General features: G+C 41.8%; 1 protein-coding gene across 3 annotated transcripts in view; it reads left to right on the top strand.

The window, feature by feature from the left end:
• Nucleotides 1–298: 298 nt before the first annotated feature.
• AKAP4 (A-kinase anchoring protein 4) overlaps nucleotides 299–19793 on the top strand; it is a 44333-nt gene continuing 24838 nt past the window's right edge. The window contains exons 1-4 of one of the 3 annotated variants that reach the window (XM_070067061.1): nucleotides 299–456; nucleotides 9116–9211; nucleotides 10252–10302; nucleotides 10866–10967. In XM_070067061.1, the coding sequence (XP_069923162.1) occupies nucleotides 421–456; nucleotides 9116–9211; nucleotides 10252–10302; nucleotides 10866–10967 (285 nt within the window). In that variant the 5' untranslated portion in view covers nucleotides 299–420. Of the gene's footprint in view, nucleotides 457–7466; nucleotides 7625–9115; nucleotides 9212–10033; nucleotides 10173–10251; nucleotides 10303–10865; nucleotides 10968–19793 lie in introns of those variants that run through there. The other 2 variants (XM_070067062.1, XM_070067063.1) reach the window with 2 other exon arrangements.

Here is a 19793-nt window from a genome sequence, read left to right as displayed (position 1 = left end):
GTGAATGAATGTTTCCAAACAGGCTAAACAGAACACATCTCAAAGTGTAATGGCTAATCATCTAAAAAACACTCTAGCCAACAATCTAACACTGGCCAGAATCAAAAAGAATAAATGGGGCCTAAGTTCTTTCATGGGTTAGGAGTCTGTGATCAATCATCCTCCAAACTACTTATGCATCATGAGGATGGTCAGACCTGGCTGGACCAATTAGAGCACCTAGAATCCTAAGAAAAAAGATTCTGATTTTGTGCTGTCACCATTCTCTATGGAAACAGCGCTGTCGTGAACTATAAATTCTAGCACCAGTGGGCAGTCAAGACTTTAGGAGAGTATGGAGGGTTGAGTAGAGAACCACCATCTTGAAGCAGGCTGCCGGAGTCATCACAGCATCCAAATTGACAAGAAAACATCACCTAAATGCCCCTCACACTAGCCTACTCTGGTACCACAAAGGTAAGGGCACCTTCTAACTTCTTTTTGATTTCCTGAGGGGTATCTTAATGGTGAGGTGAAACCACAGAAGCTGTTAAGGCAGCCTCCAACTTTCTGTTTTGTAATTTTATTTGGGAGTACCCTGAGAAGGCTTTAGCCACATTTCTCTGTTTCTCCACTGTGGGGAGCAATTCGGACTATACTGTTACTGGAATTAAGATTTATTCTATGCATCTGCTCTCCCACAATATGGCGCTGGGAGAGAAGTAAACAGCTTCTACCCAGCTGCCTCTCACCAACTTGACAAGCTGCAGGAGCTGCTCCTGATTGGAGGAGAGCGGCGTGCTCGGCGTGTGGGCAGCCGAGTTGGGATTGGTGGAGAGGACTATATAGGAGGAGAGAGACGGCATGGTGGTGTGGGTTGGTTGGAGAGTGCGTTGGAGAGTTCGCGGGGAAGTTCGTTACTTCGTTCTTTCTCATTTCTCTCTACTCATTCTTGCTTTGGGAGTTTGCTGTTTACTTATTCTTACTTTACTATAGAAAGGACTTGTAAAAAAAAGGAACAACAAGCGCCCGGTCCGGTGCGGCTCCTCCGCGTGCGGAGGAGCAGCAAGTGGTGCCGTGACTCGGATAGGAAACCTAGGAGGGAAAGACCGGGAAGAAGTGGGAAATTACTGGAGAGAGAGACTAGCAAAGAGCCTAGGGGAAGGCCGGACGGAAAGAGTGCCGGTGAAAAGCTAGTCAGAACCTAGGAAAAAAGCCGCGGGGGAAGAAAATTAGAAGCTAGGAAGGAGGTATTAACTGGGAACGTCTGGGAGACTCAGTCTTCCATTACGCTCACTGCTCCAACATGTCACAGACGGTACAGACAATGGAGTTCTTTGGCTACTCTTTGCCCACTGGCTACCTCTTCCTCCTCCTGGGCACCATCCTCTGTTTCTCCCTAAAGATCATCTATGGGCTAAATATGGTTTCTCTCTCTCTCTCTTCCTACTCCCCACCTCATCGCAGCTTTTCCTCTAAGCAAGGGAAACGAGGGGGGAGGAAAATTCATGCATTCGTAAGAGCAATCGTAGAGACGTCCCCCTGGTTTCCACAGCAGTGGAGGCAGGTGGGACGGAAAATGCGCGAGGCTGGGGAACCGATAGAAGTGCTGAAGCTGTGGCAACTCGTTGATCAGGTGCTTCAGAACCCCACGGAAGGGATCGAGTTGTTGCTTAATGAGGGGAGTGAAATGCAGGAAGAATTATGGCAGGGCAGCCAGGCGAGCAACTATTGTAACGAACAAGTGAGAAGAAAATCAAAGAAGGATTTAGAGAGCCAGGAAGCTTATGGGGGGAAGAAGGAAGCTGAGGAGGGAACCTCGCCCCCGAGAGAGATGCCTGGCCATACAAGGCTGGCAAATTCAACCATAAAGGATGAATCACCACCCCGGTATCGCCCATTGGTACTACCAAAGTTTCCTCCTGTAAAGAAAAGCCCCTTTTTTCCCCATGAGATTGAAGAAGAGTGGGAGGAAGAAGGAGTGATGGAGGGAGTAGGTATGCAGGAGGAGCTAGAAAGGCCAAGAACCGAAAACAAGCAAAGGGGAGCTGTTTATAGAAAACCTGCTTGGGAGCAGTACCAGGAACCAGGCCAGGTGTTTCCTGTAATTCAGGATCCACAGGGAAACAGGGGATGGACGCCTCTTGACCATAAATTACTTAAAGAGTTGCAGCAATCAGTACAATTGTATGGGCCCCATGCAAGTTACACTCAGGCAATCCTTGATAACATCGGGCAGCAAGGCCTAATACCTGAGGATTGGAGAAACTTAGTAAAGGCGGTATTAGGCGGGGGTGACTTCCTCTTGTGGCTAGCTGCCTATAAAGAATTTGCGCGAGAATATTCAAAGCAGAACTATCAAACAGGGAATCAAGCATGGGATGAGGAAATGTTAAATGGAGAAGGGCGATTTGCCTGTCCCGATGAGCAGGCCCGATTACCAACAGCTGTCCTCTTACAGGTGAGAGAGATAGCAAGAAGAGCCTGGAAGGTGATACCCAGAAAAGGAGAAGTAAGACACAGCCTAACTAAGATAGTACAGGGCCCTACCGAACCTTACGCTGATTTCGTGAACCGATTAATGGAAGCAGCAGGAAACATTTTCGAAACCGTGGAAGAAGCAATGCCCTTAGTCAAAAGATTGGCGTATGAGCAGGCCAATAAAACATGTCGGGAAGCTCTTAGACCATGGCAGCATAAGGACATCCCTACCTTTTTGAAAATCTGTAGGGATGTCATGGATGATGTAGTTTCTGGATCACATGCTGCAGTAGCAGTAACCCGACAATTTAGACAGAACATGAGGGGACGTATATGCTTTAGATGTGGTCGAGAAGGGCATCTAATGAGGGAATGTAGGGCCAGATTTCCAGCCCGAGATCGGCAGAGCATAGAGAACTCGAGAAGACCAGGCCTTTGCCCACGCTGTAGAAGAGGAAATCATTGGGTCAGTGAATGTTACTTTAAAATAAACAGCGCAGGCAATCCCCAGAGGATGCCAAATGAGCCGGGCCCCATAAGAAGATCAGGTGTATATGGTCAACAGCAAAAAAACGGAATGTGGGCCCCTGCACCCCGGGGCCAAAACAATCGGTGGGTGCCACGGTCCCAAAACCAAATATTTACCGCGCAGAGTTACGAGCCACCGAATATTCGGTACTGACACCTCAAATGGGGCCACAAGCCATAGAGGTGAGGGCAGAAGCAATTTCAGCGGAGCATAACGGACTTGGAATAATCGTAGGAAAAGAAACAAATGCTTTGAGAGGCCTAATGGTCATCACCGGAGTCATTCAGTTACCTTTTGATAAGCTAAAAGTGCTAATACAATCTACAAAGGGTATTATTCAAACCAAACCAGAAGAACCTGTGGCTCAAATACTGATCATGATTGGAGCGCAGGATGTTCATGGACCCCAAGGGGAGAAATTTGCAGCCTTGTCCCTATCTCTAGCAGATCGACCTCTGTGGACCTTAACCATTAGAGGAAAGTCGATTCAGGGCCTGCTAGACACAGGTGCGGATGTAAGTATAATTTCGGAAAATGATTGGCCGAAGTCATGGCCCCTTCAGCCAGGAGATAATACTTTAGTAGGCCTAGGTGCGGCCATGACACCATCAAGGAGTGCTCAGGTGCTTCATTGGCAGGATCAAGAAGGGAACAAGGGAAATGTGCAACCTTATGTTAGTGCACTCCCCATCACATTATGGGGAAGAGACATTTTAGAACAATTGGGACTGACGTTAACAAATGAGGATCAATTGGAGAGTTCTACAGGACGGCGTATTATGTATAAAAAGGGATATCAGGAGAGAGGATTAGGCTCCAGAGAAGGCAGAAGGGACCTAGCCCAGCCCATAGGCGATTTTAAAAGACAGGACACGGGTTTTTCGTGGGGGCCACTGAGATGCAGCCGCTGCCATTGTCATGGCTGGACAACAAGCCAAAGTGGATACCACAGTGGCCCCTTACCCAGGAAAAGTTGGCTGCGGTAAATGATATAGTATCACAACAATTAGAGGCAGGCCATTTGCAACCATCAACCTCCCCATGGAATACGCCAATATTCGTGATAAAGAAAAAATCAGGGAAATACCGGTTGTTGCATGATTTACGGGCTGTTAATCAGCAGATGCAACCCATGGGGGCATTGCAACCCGGACTCCCGGTTCCTACTATGATCCCAAAGCATTGGCCACTAATAGTACTCGATCTGAAGGACTGCTTTTTTAGCATACCTCTACATGAACAAGACACTCAGAGGTTTGCTTTCACCGTACCTTCCATTAATCATCAAGGTCCCGACAAAAGATATGAATGGAAGGTGCTTCCCCAAGGAATGACTAACAGTCCTGCCATATGCCAGCTATATGTTGACCAGGCAGTAGAGCCGGTTCGACAACAGTGCCCAAAAGTACAAATTTTACACTACATGGATGACCTGTTAATAACGGCTGAAAGTGAAAGTCACCTAATGGAAGCATATAAGCTGCTGCTATTATATTTGGAAAAAGTTGGGTTACAAGTAGCGCCAGAGAAAATACAAAAAGGGGAAGTAGTACAGTACTTAGGACTTAAAGTAACTTCTGAAAAGGTAACCCCATTAGAATTTGAAATTGCAATAGATGGGTTACAGACCCTTAATGACTTCCAAAAATTATGTGGCAATTTAAATTGGTTGAGGCCCTATTGTAAATTAACTACCGAAGATATGATGCCATTATTCAATATTTTAGAAGGAGATGCCCAGCTTGATTCCCCTCGTAGATTGACAATAGAAGCCCGCTTGGCGTTACAGAAAATTGAAAAACAAATTAAAGCAATGCAGATGGAAAGATGTGATCCACAACAAGCCCTAGAAATATTAATTTTTATGGAACAGCTGTATCCCTTCGCAGTCATTTGGCAAGGAGGACCCTTGTTGTTTGTATACCCACATTCACATGCACCGCGTGTACTATACACCCAAGGCATTGCGGTGGCCGATTTAATATTAACAGCAATAAAAAAGGCGACAGAAATGGCGGGGAAGACTCCAAAGCGATGTGTAGTTCCCTTTGCTCAAGAGGCAGTAGAAGCCTTTACAAGGGAATGCTGGCAATGGGCATACATAGTTCTCATTCTACAAATAGAGATTGACAATCACTACCCTCGCCATCCATTTGTTAACTTCTGCACACAGGTTTCAATAAAACGGGTGCAGAAGGTGCGAAGGGATCCAATTCAAGGGGCAGTTACCGTATTTACGGATGGAGCTAAAGGCGGAACAGGAGCAGCTATATTTAACAATCAACGATATTTTGTTTTAACAGCATCCCCTTCTCCACAACATGCAGAATTAGCTATTATCGCAACAGTATTACGCAGAGAGAGCGCACCCATGAATATTTTGTCTGATAGTGCATATGTGGTGAATGCAGTTCAGATGCTCGCTACACAGTGCCTTATTCTTAAATCCTCCTCAGTCTATTCTTATCTAAGTGAAATTCAGGGGTTATTAAATCAAAGAGAGCATGCTATTTACATAGGCCACATAAGAGCTCATTCTAATTTACCTGGCCCACTTACTCGAGGAAACATGATGGCAGATCACTATTCAAGATTCTTGCTTGCATGCACCGCTTTGGAACAAGCTAAAGAATATCACTCTAAATGGCATGTTAACACCCACACTTTAAGTTTTAAATTTAATATTCCCCGCAAGCAAGCAGAAGATATCATTAGATCCTGTGAAAAGTGCGTTGTTACCATAGTTCCAAAGATTCCTGCGGGAGCCAATCCCCGTGGCCTTAAACCAGGACATATCTGGCAGATGGACGTTACACATATCCCCTCTTTTGGGCGACAAAGCTGTGTTCACGTCACTGTAGATACATACTCAGGTGTAATTATGGCCACAGCCATGAATAAAGAAGGAGTACAACAAGTAATCCAACACTGCTTGCAGGCTTTTGCAGCCTGGGGAGTTCCTCATGTGATCAAAACGGATAACGGCCCAGCGTATACATCAAAGCGTTTTGCTGCATTTTTGAAAGAATTCGGAATCTCCCATATTACCGGTATTCCATACAATCCACAGGGGCAAGCTGTGGTAGAACGCGCTCACTTATATTTAAAAAATTTAATAATTAAACAAAAAGGGGGAATAGGGGAAATGGCCACATCCAACAAGGACGTCTTGGCCCTAGCTCTTTATACAATTAATTTTTTGAACAAGAAAAAGAACGGTAAAACACCTGCAGAAATGCATACTCAATCAGCTGATAAGGAATCAATACAGTGGGTAATGTGGAAGGATTTACAGGACAACCAATGGAAAGGCCCGTTCCCCTTACTCAGAAGAGTACGAGGCGCCGTTTGTTTTTTTCCACAGGGTGCGGCACAACCAATATGGACCCCTGAGAGAAGAATTCGGTTGATAAACCTGCCAGCAGAAGATCTAGAAGAAGAAAACTCCATTTGAGGAAGAAAACAATGAATAACCAATCCCTGGGATCTTTGGAATACGGGACATTTTTCAACAAACTCTGAAGTAGCACGACAAACAAGAGTCAATAGCGTGAAGATCACACTGAACTTTACACAGGCGCGTATCAACGCCAAAAAATAAAAAGAAAGGGGGATCTGTGGGGAGCAATTCGGACTATACTGTTACTGGAATTAAGATTTATTCTATGCATCTGCTCTCCCACAATATGGCGCTGGGAGAGAAGTAAACAGCTTCTACCCAGCTGCCTCTCACCAACTTGACAAGCTGCAGGAGCTGCTCCTGATTGGAGGAGAGCGGCGTGCTCGGCGTGTGGGCAGCCGAGTTGGGATTGGTGGAGAGGACTATATAGGAGGAGAGAGACGGCATGGTGGTGTGGGTTGGTTGGAGAGTGCGTTGGAGAGTTCGCGGGGAAGTTCGTTACTTCGTTCTTTCTCATTTCTCTCTACTCATTCTTGCTTTGGGAGTTTGCTGTTTACTTATTCTTACTTTACTATAGAAAGGACTTGTAAAAAAAAGGAACAACAAGCGCCCGGTCCGGTGCGGCTCCTCCGCGTGCGGAGGAGCAGCACTCCACAAACCCAAAGACCCCTAGCCACACAACTCTGATTCCCTAGTGGGAAATTCAAAGATAAATAGACTGAGATATGAAAATGAACAGTTTTGCTCACAGAGACTGGTGGTATTTCTGTATGTTGAAAACTACAGCCTCCATCAAACTAATAACTAATATCATTAGGTTGTTCTGGAGGTCTAGCAAGAAAATGTAAGAGAAGGGAGATCTTGAGGGGTTCTGAACTGAAGAAAATGTGCAACAAGTGTACCCTCCTAGAGGTAACAGAAAAAAATCTTGTCCTATAGCAGACAACATGATATGCTTTGAAGTGAAAAGGTAACTGAGCTTGCCAGCATGCCACATCCTTGCTCAGGCTGGTGCAGCTTTGGACATTGTGACTCAACAAATTATGCTGTCATACCCCAGGGTCAGAGTCAGCAGCAAAAGGCCTGGCCCATCAGCCTGCTCCAACAGCTGACGGGGGTGGCAGCCAGCTGCAGGTGCCCAAGAACTTGGCACTGCCCAGTTCCATCTAACGGGGCATATCTACCTTCTGGGTGGCACATTTTCAGCCAAAAGTCAAAAACAACTTCACTACAAGGTAATGAGTTCATAAATTTCATTTTATTTTTCTTTTTTCTTACAGTTTTTAGGACTTGAACTGAGACTATATCCAGATCACACGAGAGACCTCTATGTCTCCCCATCTCTTTTCTAGGTGCATGTTCTGTAGCTCTTGAAACAAAGGAAACACCCTCTTTTCGGAGCATGGAAAGACTTTCTTTATAACTTTTTGAAGTTTTTGTAGATATTCTTGACTGGAAAGCCCATCTTTCTCCAGGATGGGAAAGGAGAGCAATTAGAGGATAACTCTTACCAAAATGTTAGGGGGTGGAGGAAAGGAGAGGGAGGGAGGGAGGCTGGAGGAAGGAGGAAGGCAGGAGGAGGGAGGGGGCCAAGGGAAGGGAGAAAAAGAAAGAAGGAGGAAGAAGTGAAGGATGAAAGAGAATGAGATTGTTTTGAAGAGCCAGAGCAAAAAGGAGGTCCAAAGTTTGAAGGAAGAGGGGGAAAAGGTATGTATAGAGGAAAAGGGATTCAACTGCCTTCTGATAAGTGAAATAAAGGGAATTCTTTGGTCAAATTACCAAAACAAATCAAATTCAAGCCCCAGACACCAAAACAGGTCTACTGAGTTCTTAACTGTGCTTTCTGAGCACAAAACCGCGATCTTATGTAGCAAGATTCAGTCACTGACTCCTGCCATTTTCTTTTTACTTTTTGCTCCAGGCTGGGTTGGAAGATGGGAGGGGAGAGGGGGGAGGGGGGAGGGGGGAGGGGCGAGGGGGGGAGGGGTGAAGGAAGTCAGCAGAGATCATTTTTTCTTTTAAAGTAAAATTAAACGTGGTCGTATTGACCTAAGATCGGGTCTTCCCTCAGATATTTGCTTCTTGGTGTTTTGTTTCAGGCTAGTACTGTTTTCTCAACATTCAGAATCATGTTCTGCATGTTGGAAAAGAGATACTCATTTACTCTATTGGGATTGACCTTAGTCTTTCCCAGGGACTTTTATTACCCTAATTTCACTGTCTTTAATGTAATAAAGATCCTGGAGTCAACTAGAATTACATTGGGGATGAGGTAACACGAACTTGATTCCTTTAAGCTTTATCCAAGAGTGGATAAAGAAATGTAGGCACAGTGGGATTTAGTTAGTGGAGGTGAGTAGAGGTAAATCCTTACATATAATCTCCACAATCTGTATCTCTCCTTTTAAATTTGCTCTCCAATCTATCACTTTCCCTGACTGATGTTCTTCCAAGTCACTGTGGTACTTATGGTTCCAAATACTCAGTATAGGGAGTCTAAATTAAAGGAAACTATGGATTTGGGTAGACAGTAATGATCCTGAGCATCAAGTTCAAACCTTTCAGAGTGTCATTCCACACTGCTGATTCCCTCCAGTCCCTAGCCTAAACCTAAATGAAACAGAGGGATGGGTTTCAGGACCTCTCAAGAGATTCATATCCAAGCTGGTCTCATTTCTTAAAAACCATATATACACATTTTAAACTTATTTTCTTAATATTTTCAGATGTCTGATGATATTGACTGGTTACACAGCCGCAGGGGCGTGTGCAAGGTAGATCTTTACAGCCCAAGAGGACAACAAGATCAGGACCGGAAAGTGGTAAGATGTAAAACTACAACTACCAGAACTACCAGGAAGTGGAAACATATCGACGTATGGGTATAGATATTCTGGAGCCCAGGATAAACTAATGGCAGGTGATACTGTGAGTTTTTCAAGCACCTAAGTTCAATAAGGCCTTGCAGGTGGGCAGTATGTACCTACATCACACAGGGACCATTCAACAAGGGTGGAGCAAGGTGGGAAGTGATGTAAGGGAGGTGGGAGAGGTGTCAGGCAGGAGGGTGTCAGGAAGTGATGTAAGGGAGGTGAGAGGAGTGGTGGCTGCCTAGTAGCTACTGCCTGTTGCCTGAGACCTCTTAAGTCATAATAGCACAGCCTAGCTACCAGCAAGCTACACCAGGCCCCTTAGGAGGATGAAATACTGCAACTACTTCATACTGTTACCCACTTCATATTGTGACTTCAAGGGATTTCCAAAGTACTTCCTACTTTTGATCAACTCAAAGTACTTAATACATGTTTTTTACAATGTATCTGAAATGAAGTTACATCTTAACAATTATTACCCTAAGAAACACTATCCATAATATTTCAGGTTTGATGTTCTATTGAAGTGCACCATTAAAAAGGAGAAATGTTTACCCATGTACCATCTAAAACCTTTTATATCATCAACAGTGAAAATACCAAGTTTTGAGAAACACTGATGTAGTAGAATGTGCTCAAGGGAAATTGAGTTTTCCTACAAGCTCTAGCTTTAAGTTTGTGGTGGTTGGGCCTGTTACTTAGCTTTCTCAGTTGATACAAGTGGATATTGTACTTTGAGCCTCTTTGTGATGGGTTGGTATTCTTGTTTAGGAAATATAGTCATGCTAAGAGTCTGTCTGCCTAACAATAATCACAAAATTAACATTCCTTGAGGACTTTCTATGTTCCATACCCTGCATAAAGCTTCACATTGCACTGTCAAAGCTAATCCTCACAAGGATCTCATGAGGTAAGTGCTATTATCACCTCTGAGAAAGAGAGCCTTCACTTTACAGCCTTTCTAAACTCACGCTCCTAATTTGATGCAGATATGCTTTGTGGATGTGTCCACCCTGAATATGGAAGACAAAGACTGCAAGGTGTGTATTCTCTGCTCCAAGGCGGAGTAGGTGGGAAACTGCTGAGATGCGATATCAGTGAAGTATGAGGAAAGGGGATGGTTGTCACAGAAGGCAGAAATCAGATGACTCCAGGGTTGGGGGGAAGGGTGCAAAGCCATCATTCTCATGAACCTGGGATCCCTGGTTCTAAATTAACTGTCACACTTGATACCAGATCTCATTTTAGAACACATTTAAGTTTCTGTTAGGGCTTAAAAAATTAAAACACGGAAGATAGGGTGTCAGAAAAGTCAAAAAAGACAGCCAATCTGTCCAAAAGGGCGATGATTAATGGAATTAATTGAAACTGATGGTTTTGTGAACATCTTCTGAGGGAGAATTAGCAACTTGTGGAGGCAACTTTGTCTCAGTCTTCAGAGACTAAGTAGCATTGCAAGCCTACCTCTCCTGCAGAAAGCAAAAAGGGTAGTAAGAGACTTGGCATTCATGATGGAAGTGATGGCTTACATGGGTGGAAAGAGCATCTTGGCGAAGTCTGAAAAAGCAACTATTCATAAGAATCTTGCCTTTTGATTCCACAGGATGCTACCAGCTCCAGCCCAGAAAACGAGTTAAACCTCGACCACCTGGAAGAAAAAGAGATTATCGTCATCAAGGACACTGAGAACCAAGACCAGTCTAAGGTATCATTAGCATCTGAGATTCCACCACTTCTGATTCCTAGAGTCCAATGCAGAGTCTAAGGACTCTGTTCCAGACATGGGAAGAAAACAACTGTCAAACAAATCCATCAGTTTCAACACTATGACATTCTAGAGAACACAAACCTAAGTTCAGGCCACAGGAAGTTCAACACCCAGATATTTAATGATGATATTCATTATGCCAATAGAACCTTGCTATTTCTTATCCAAAGATGTGGGCTTATAAGTAACATCATTTGCAATGTCCTTTGCTGACTTATAGTGGATTTCTGTGTCCCTCATTCCCCAGCATCCAACAAGGAAATAAAAAAGAGGGATATGGAACACAGAAGTCACAGCAAACACCAAGTTGGGTGCCTAGTCCCAACTCTGGGTAATCTAAAAGATTATACTCAGACATTTGGATAGCTTAAAGTTAGAAACAATTAGACTTGCATGCCACTGTCACATACAGACACCCTTTGTTTTTGTGTAAGTATCTGGGAATATATCTGTTAGGCTTTCTGTTTGGATAGGGAATTGGAGCACACAACTATTGACTCCCACATTCCTATAAGCCTGGGGTTCCTGTTATGGGGACAAGACATTAGGCTTTAGTGCAAAGGAGTCAAATGTTTCTTGTTCTACATCTCTGGGCTCATATTTTAATACAAAAATACCATTTCTGGCCTCAGATAGCTTCAGAGTGGGGAGAATGGCCACGCAGGGAAGGCAAAACAAAAGCAAAGCATTCTCCAAAGAGTTTTCAATTTAGTTGGGGATAGCCAACTCCGTGTTAGAGTCTTGAAGGGATCAGTTACACCTGATGATTATTTTTAAAAGAGCAATCCATATTGACTACAGACAACACAGATCAATTTGATTATAATTAAGACTATTTGCAAAAAGGCTGACCTTATCATGACCTCACATTTGCATGAATTCAGTGAAAAGAGAGAGGTTGAAGCAATGCAAGGGACAAAAAGGAAACAGTAAGTAGAATATGTATACATAGAATATACACAAATATTCTGACATGGACAGTCACAAGCATGGGTACACACTACAAATTTAGACAAAATGATACAATCAATATACACTTATATACATTTAAAAATAATACATACATTCAATGACAAATACATGCCTGGCTACAGGTGAAACTGACAAACACACAGCACTAATGTAACAAACTTAAATGTACTAATCTATTCTTAAACAAGGATTTACATCTATGTAAAACTATACAAAAACAATCAGATGTGGTGACATGTCCATATATATCACATGTAAGCCCCGATATCCACATACACGTGTATAATGAATAAACTTACAATCATACACCAATACACACAGCCTAGATAAAACACAGTGATCATACACACTCATATTTTGGCTTACACACTCATAAACATACATACTTATGCAAAGATATACATGCTCATACACACTCATGCTAACATACACACAAACGTACAGCAAGTAACACATATTCATTGACATTCTTGTTTGTATTCTTGAATCACACATTGATACAAATGCGATGACACGCCCACTCAGATACCCACACACATACTCAAATGCCAGGGCACATGCAACACTGACAAACACATTATCAAGCCATAAATTAATACCCAGATAAACATGCACAGTCATTACAAATCATTAATATGTGAACTTATACTTTAACATTAATTCATACATCATGATTTATATTGCAAACATATGTTGATTACATGTTGACATTTGCTCATTTATGGTCAGAGACAATCTGACAGATATACTCATATTGTGACACACAAAATTGATGTAACAAATTTAAATACACTGACATATTCAAAAACAAGGAATCAGAAAAGTGCAAAGCTATACAAAGTCACAGAGAGTCAGAAGTGGCTACAAGTTCACATGTATCAAATGTAAACAGCCATATTCACATTCATGGACATAGTGCATAAACATACACTCATACACTAATACACAAAGCCATGATCAAACCACATTGACCATACAGACTCAGATTTTGGCATGCATACTTATAAAAATACCTATCCATGGAAAGGCATACATGATCATTCACACTAATGCTAACATACACACATACAAACTTACACCAAGTGGCATGTATTCACTGACACACTGGTTTGAATGCCTTGAGTCACAAAAATTCAAAGACATACCCACTGAGATACACATATATGCAAATGATAGAGTATGGGTAACACTGACACATTGTCAAGCATTGAAATACATTAATTGATATCCATTTAAAATGCAAAGATATTACACTACACTAATATGTGAATTTACTCTTTAACTTACATTCATAAATTATGGTTTATATCATAAACATGTTGAATATCTGTTGACACTTACTCATTTACACATAGACACATATACAGTCATATTTTGACACCCAAAACTGATGTAACTTTATGCACTGCCCTATTTTTATTCAAGGACTCACATATGTGCAAAGCTATACAAAGACACACACAGTCAGATGCAGTTACATACCCACATGCATCACATGTAAACACCAATACCCACATTCATGCAAGTAATGTATAAACATACATACACTCACACTGACACACACAGCCTTGATCAAACCAAAGAGACCACACAGACTCAGGTTTTGGCATACACACTCATAAATATAAATATTTATTGCATGGTCACACACAATCAAACTTACACCAAGTGACACGTATTCATTGCCACTCTGGTTTGTATACCTTGAATCACACTCTGATACCATGAATATGACATATTCACTCAGATACACACACACAAAAATGTCAGAGTATGTGCAACACTGGCACACACACATTGTCAAGCATTGACAGCATAAATTGATACCAAATTTAACATGCACAGTCATTATACAATCACAAATATGTGAACTTATTCTTTAATACTAATTCATAAATTATGATTTACATCATTAACATGTTTATTACCTATTGACAATTGCTCATTTACATTCAGAGACACACTGACAGAAGCACTTATATTGTGATACCCAAAACTGATAAGACAAACTTAAATTCACTGACCTATTCTACAACAAGGACTAACACAAGTCCAAAGTTATACAAAGGCACACAGGGTCAGATGTGGTGACATGTCCACATGTGTCACATGTAAACACCCATATCCACATCCATGCACATAATTTATAAGTATACACTCACACACTAACACACAGCCTTGATAAAATCACAGTGACCACACAGACTCAGGTTTTGGCACACAGACTTATAACATACATACCTATGCAAAGACATACATGGTCATTCACACTCATCTTAACATACACATATACAAACTTACAGCAAGTGGCATGTATTCATTGACATTCTTGATTGTATCCTTCAGTCATGCAATGATACAAGTGAACTGACACACCTATTCAGATACTCACACACATACTCAAATGCCAGAGCACATGCAATACTGACACACACATTGTCAAGTATTGATATACAATGAATTGATACTGAATTTGACACAGTCATTACACAATCACTAATATGGGAATTATTTAACATAAATCCATAACTTTTTATGATTTACATCATAAACATTTGTTGAATAGTTTGATACAAATGCAATGACATATCCACTCAGAAACTCACATTCTCATGAAAATGCCTGAGTATGTGTAACACTTCCTCACTTGACACTTGCTCATTTACATTCAGAGACACACAGACAGATACACTCATACTTTGACACAAAAATTGATGTAACAACCGACATTTCACTAGTGTATTATGAATCAAGGACTCACACATGTGCAAAGTTACACAAAAAACGTCAGGTGAGTTTGGACAGGTCCACATACATAATATTTAAACACCCATATCCACATTCATGATAATAATGCATAAACGTACACTCAGACACCAATAGAGAACCCTGATCAAACCGTTGTGATCATATAAACTGAGGTTATGGCACACATACTGATAAATATTCACGCTATAAAAGGACATGCATGGTCATATAAAATCATGCTAACATACAGGAATGCACATTTACACCAGACTAAAACAAACTCAGTATTCACTGACATTCCAATTAGTATCCTTAAATCACAAATTGATACAAGTACATATTAATGCAAATACTCACACATGTCAAATATGGATACAAATCATTGACACACACATTGGTACAAGTGCAATGACATACCCACACATCTACTGACACATATACTGAATGCCAGAGAAGGTGCAACACTGACACACACATTGACACAAATCACTGACACACACATTGATACAAATGCAATGACATACCCACACAGATACTCATACATATACTGAATGCCAGAGAATGTGGAACAATGACACAGACATTGAAACAAATAACTGACAAACGCATTAATGCGAATCACTGACACATACATGGATACAAGTGCAATGACATACCCACACAGATACTCACACATATACTGAAAGCCAAAGATTGCATAAACTGACACACACATTGACACAAATCTCAGAAACACATGTTTCACAAGAGCAATGACACACCCATGCAGGTACTCTCACACATATACTGAATGCCAGAGAATGAGCAACACTGACACACACATGATACAAATCACTGATACACACATGGATAAAAATCACTGACACAGACATTGATTCAAGTGCAATGATACACCCATGCAGGTACTCACACATATACTGAAAGCCAGAGAATGTGCAACACTGACACACATGTTGACACAAATCACTGACACACACATTGGTACAAGTGCAAATACACACACGTGCAGATATTCACAATATACTGAATTGCAACATAGACACACACATTGACACAAATATTGACACACACATGGATACAAGTGCAGTGACACACCCATGCAGATACTCACACATAACCAGAAAGCTAGAGAATGTGCAAAACTGACACAGATATTGGAACAAAAAACTGACAAACATATTAACACAAATTATTGACACACACATTGATATGAGTGCCTTGAAACACCCATGCAGATACTCACAATATGCTGAAAGCCAGAGAATTGCAACACAGACACAATCATTGACACTAATCACTAATACACACATTGACACAAATCACAGACGCACACTGATACAAGTGCAATGACACACCCATGCAGATACTCACACATGTACTGAAAGCCAGAGAATATACAACACTGACACAGACATGGACACAAATCACTGACACACACATTGATACAAGTGCAATGACATACCCACAAAGAAAACAATATTCTGAAATGCTAGAGAATGTGTGACACTGACACACATTGACAGCACTGACACACATCACATCTGTACTGAAATGCCAGAATGTGCAACACTGACACACATTGACACAATTCACTGATACACACATTCATACAAGTGCAATGACATACCCATGCAGATACTCACAGTATACTGAAATTGAGAATATCAACACAGACACACACATTGACACATATCACTGACACAAACATGGATACAAGTGCAATGACACACCCATGCAGGTATTCACACATATACCAAAATCCAGAGAATGTGCAACACTGACACATATTGTCACAAATCACTGACACACACATGGATATATGTGCAATGACACACATGTTATACAAGTACAATGACACACCCATGCAGATACTCAGAAATATGCTGAAAACCAGAGAATGTGCAACACTGCCACACATTGACACAAATCACTGGCAAACACAAGGACACAAGTGAAATGACACACACATGTTATACAAGTGCAATGACACATCCATGCAGATACTCACAAATATACTGAAAGCCAGAGAATATGCAACACTTACACACACATTGATACAAATCACTGACACACACATGGATACAAGTGCAATGAACACCACTGATACAAGTTCAATGACACACCAGTGAAGATACTCACTGCAATGACACACCCATGCAGATACTCACACATTTACTGAAAGTCAGAGAATGTACCAAACTAACACACACATAGATACAAATCACTGACATGCACATGGATACAAATCACTGATGCACACACTGATAATAGTACAATAACACACCCATGCAGGTAGTCACACACATACTGAATGGCCGAGAATGTACAACACTGACACACACATTGACACAAATCACTGACATACACATTGACACAAATCACTGACACACACATTGATACAAATCATTAACACACACATTGATACATGTGCAATTACACACCCATGCAGAAAATCACACATATACTGAATGCCAGAAAATATGCAAAACTGACACACACATTGGCACAAATCACTGACATACACATTGACACAAATCACTGACACACACATTGATATGAGTGCAATGGAACACACATGCAGATTCTCACAATATACTGAATGCCAGAAAATGTGCAACACTGACACACACATGACACAAATTGCAGACACACACATTGATACAAGTGCAAATACACACCCATGCAGATACAATATACTGAAAGCCAGAGAATTGTAATACAGACACACACATTGACACAAATAACTGACACAAACATGGATACAAGTGCAATGACACACCCATGCAGGTATTCACACATATACCGAAATCCAGAGAATGTGCAACACTGACACACATAGTCACAAACCACTGACATACACATGGACACATGTGCAACGACACACATGTTATACAAGTACAATGACAGACCCATGCAGATACTCAGAAATATACTGAAAGTCAGAGAATGATCAACATTGACACAAATCACTGCAAAACACATGGACACAAGTGCAATGACACAGCCATGCAGATACTCACAAATATACTGAAAGCCAGAGAATGTGCAACACAGAAACACACACTGATACAAATCACTGACAGACACATGGATACAAGTGCAGTAACACACCAATGCAGATACACACTTCAGACACACCCATGCAGATACTCACACATATACAGAATGCCAGAGATTGTGCAACACTGAAACACACATTGACATAAATCATTGACACACAAATGGATACAAATCACTGACACACACATGGATACAAATACTGACACACACATTGATATGAGTGCAATGACATACCCACACATATACTCATACATATAAAGAAATGTCAGAGTGTGCCACACTGAACACAAACATTGACACAAATCACCGGCACACATGTTCAAACAAGTGCAATGACACATCCATGCAGATACTCATAATATACTGAAAGCCAGAGAATTCCAACACAGACACAATCATTGACACAAATCACAGACACACACATTGATACAAGTGCAATGACGCACCCATGCAGATACTCACACATGTACTGAAAGCCAGAGAATAAACAACACTGACACAAACATTGACAAAAATCACTGACACACACATTGATACAAGTGCGATGGTGCACCCATGCAGATACTCACACATGTACTGAAAGCCAGAGAATACACAACACTCACAGACATTGACACAAATCACTGACACACACATTGATACAAGTGCAATGACATACCCACACAGATAACCATATTCTGAAATGCTAGAGAATGTGTGACACTGACACACATTGACAGAGAGCACTGTCACACATCACATCTGTACTGAAATTCTAGAGTGTGCAGCACTGCCACACATTGACAAAAATCACTGACGTACACACATCTATACTGAAATTCCAGAGTGTTTAGCACTGACACACATTGACACAAATCACTGACACACATCACATCTATACTGAAATTTCAGCATGTGCAGCACTGACACACATTGACACAAATCACTGACACACATCACATCTATACTGAAATGCCAGAGTATGCAACACTGGCACACACATTGACAGAAAGCACTGACACACATCACGTCTATACTGAAATTCCAGCATGTGCAGCACTGACACACACATTGACACAAATCACTGACACACACACATTGATACAAATGCAATGATCTAACAGATATTCAGGTCTATACTGAAATGCCAGAGTGTGCAGCATTGATGCACACACCGACGCAAATTACTGATACACACTTTGATTTAAATACAATGACATAACAACGCAGATACTCACACATACACTGACACACACATTGATACAAATCACTGACACTTTGATACGAGTGCAATGACATACCCACACATAAACTCACACATATACTGAAATGCCAGAGTGTGCAACAATGACACACACATGATACAAATCACTGACACACACACATTGATACAAATGCAGTGACATACACATGTTGCAGTGGATTCATTTCTGAGAGGAGGAGCATGGTGGGGGCAATAGGCGCAGAGTCACCACACAGATCCTGGGAGTCGGGTGAAAGCAGGCCTGAGGCAAGCAGCCTGCAGACTCGTTTATTCCAGTTGCTACAGCAGCTTATATAGCCAAGGCAGCCGATCTGGTCAAGGGGCATTCTATGCCCTAACCTATCACACCCTGTTGCCAGGCAGTTTCTGAAGCCATCAAATCACAGCTTGTTACCAGGCAGACTCCGCTGTCATGTGGTTTCCTAAGCCATCCAATCACAGCCTGTTGCCAAGCAGACTCTGTTGCCAGCAGCCATCTTGGCATGGCCTTCTCATTCCACCACATTTCCTCCTTTTCGTTTATTTTTTGAGCAACGGGAGGCATGATTCTTGGCCATACCATTGTTGACCCCATTTCCACGTGGTCTCCGTATGCGGCTGTGCCTGTCTTAGGTTGTCCCCCAGGGAATCTTACCCGTCGTTGACTAACCAGCGCTCAAAACGGGAGACCACAGGAGTGCCTGCTCAGATGGGGGTAGGAATGAGGAACAATGTTAATCAGGAATGGCATGACTGCACAC

This window comes from Oryctolagus cuniculus, chromosome X (assembly GCF_964237555.1).
Source record: "Oryctolagus cuniculus chromosome X, mOryCun1.1, whole genome shotgun sequence".
NCBI lineage: Eukaryota > Metazoa > Chordata > Mammalia > Lagomorpha > Leporidae > Oryctolagus > Oryctolagus cuniculus.
The sequence above is the reverse complement of the archived record's forward strand: the minus strand, read 5'-3'. Positions and strand labels throughout refer to the sequence as shown.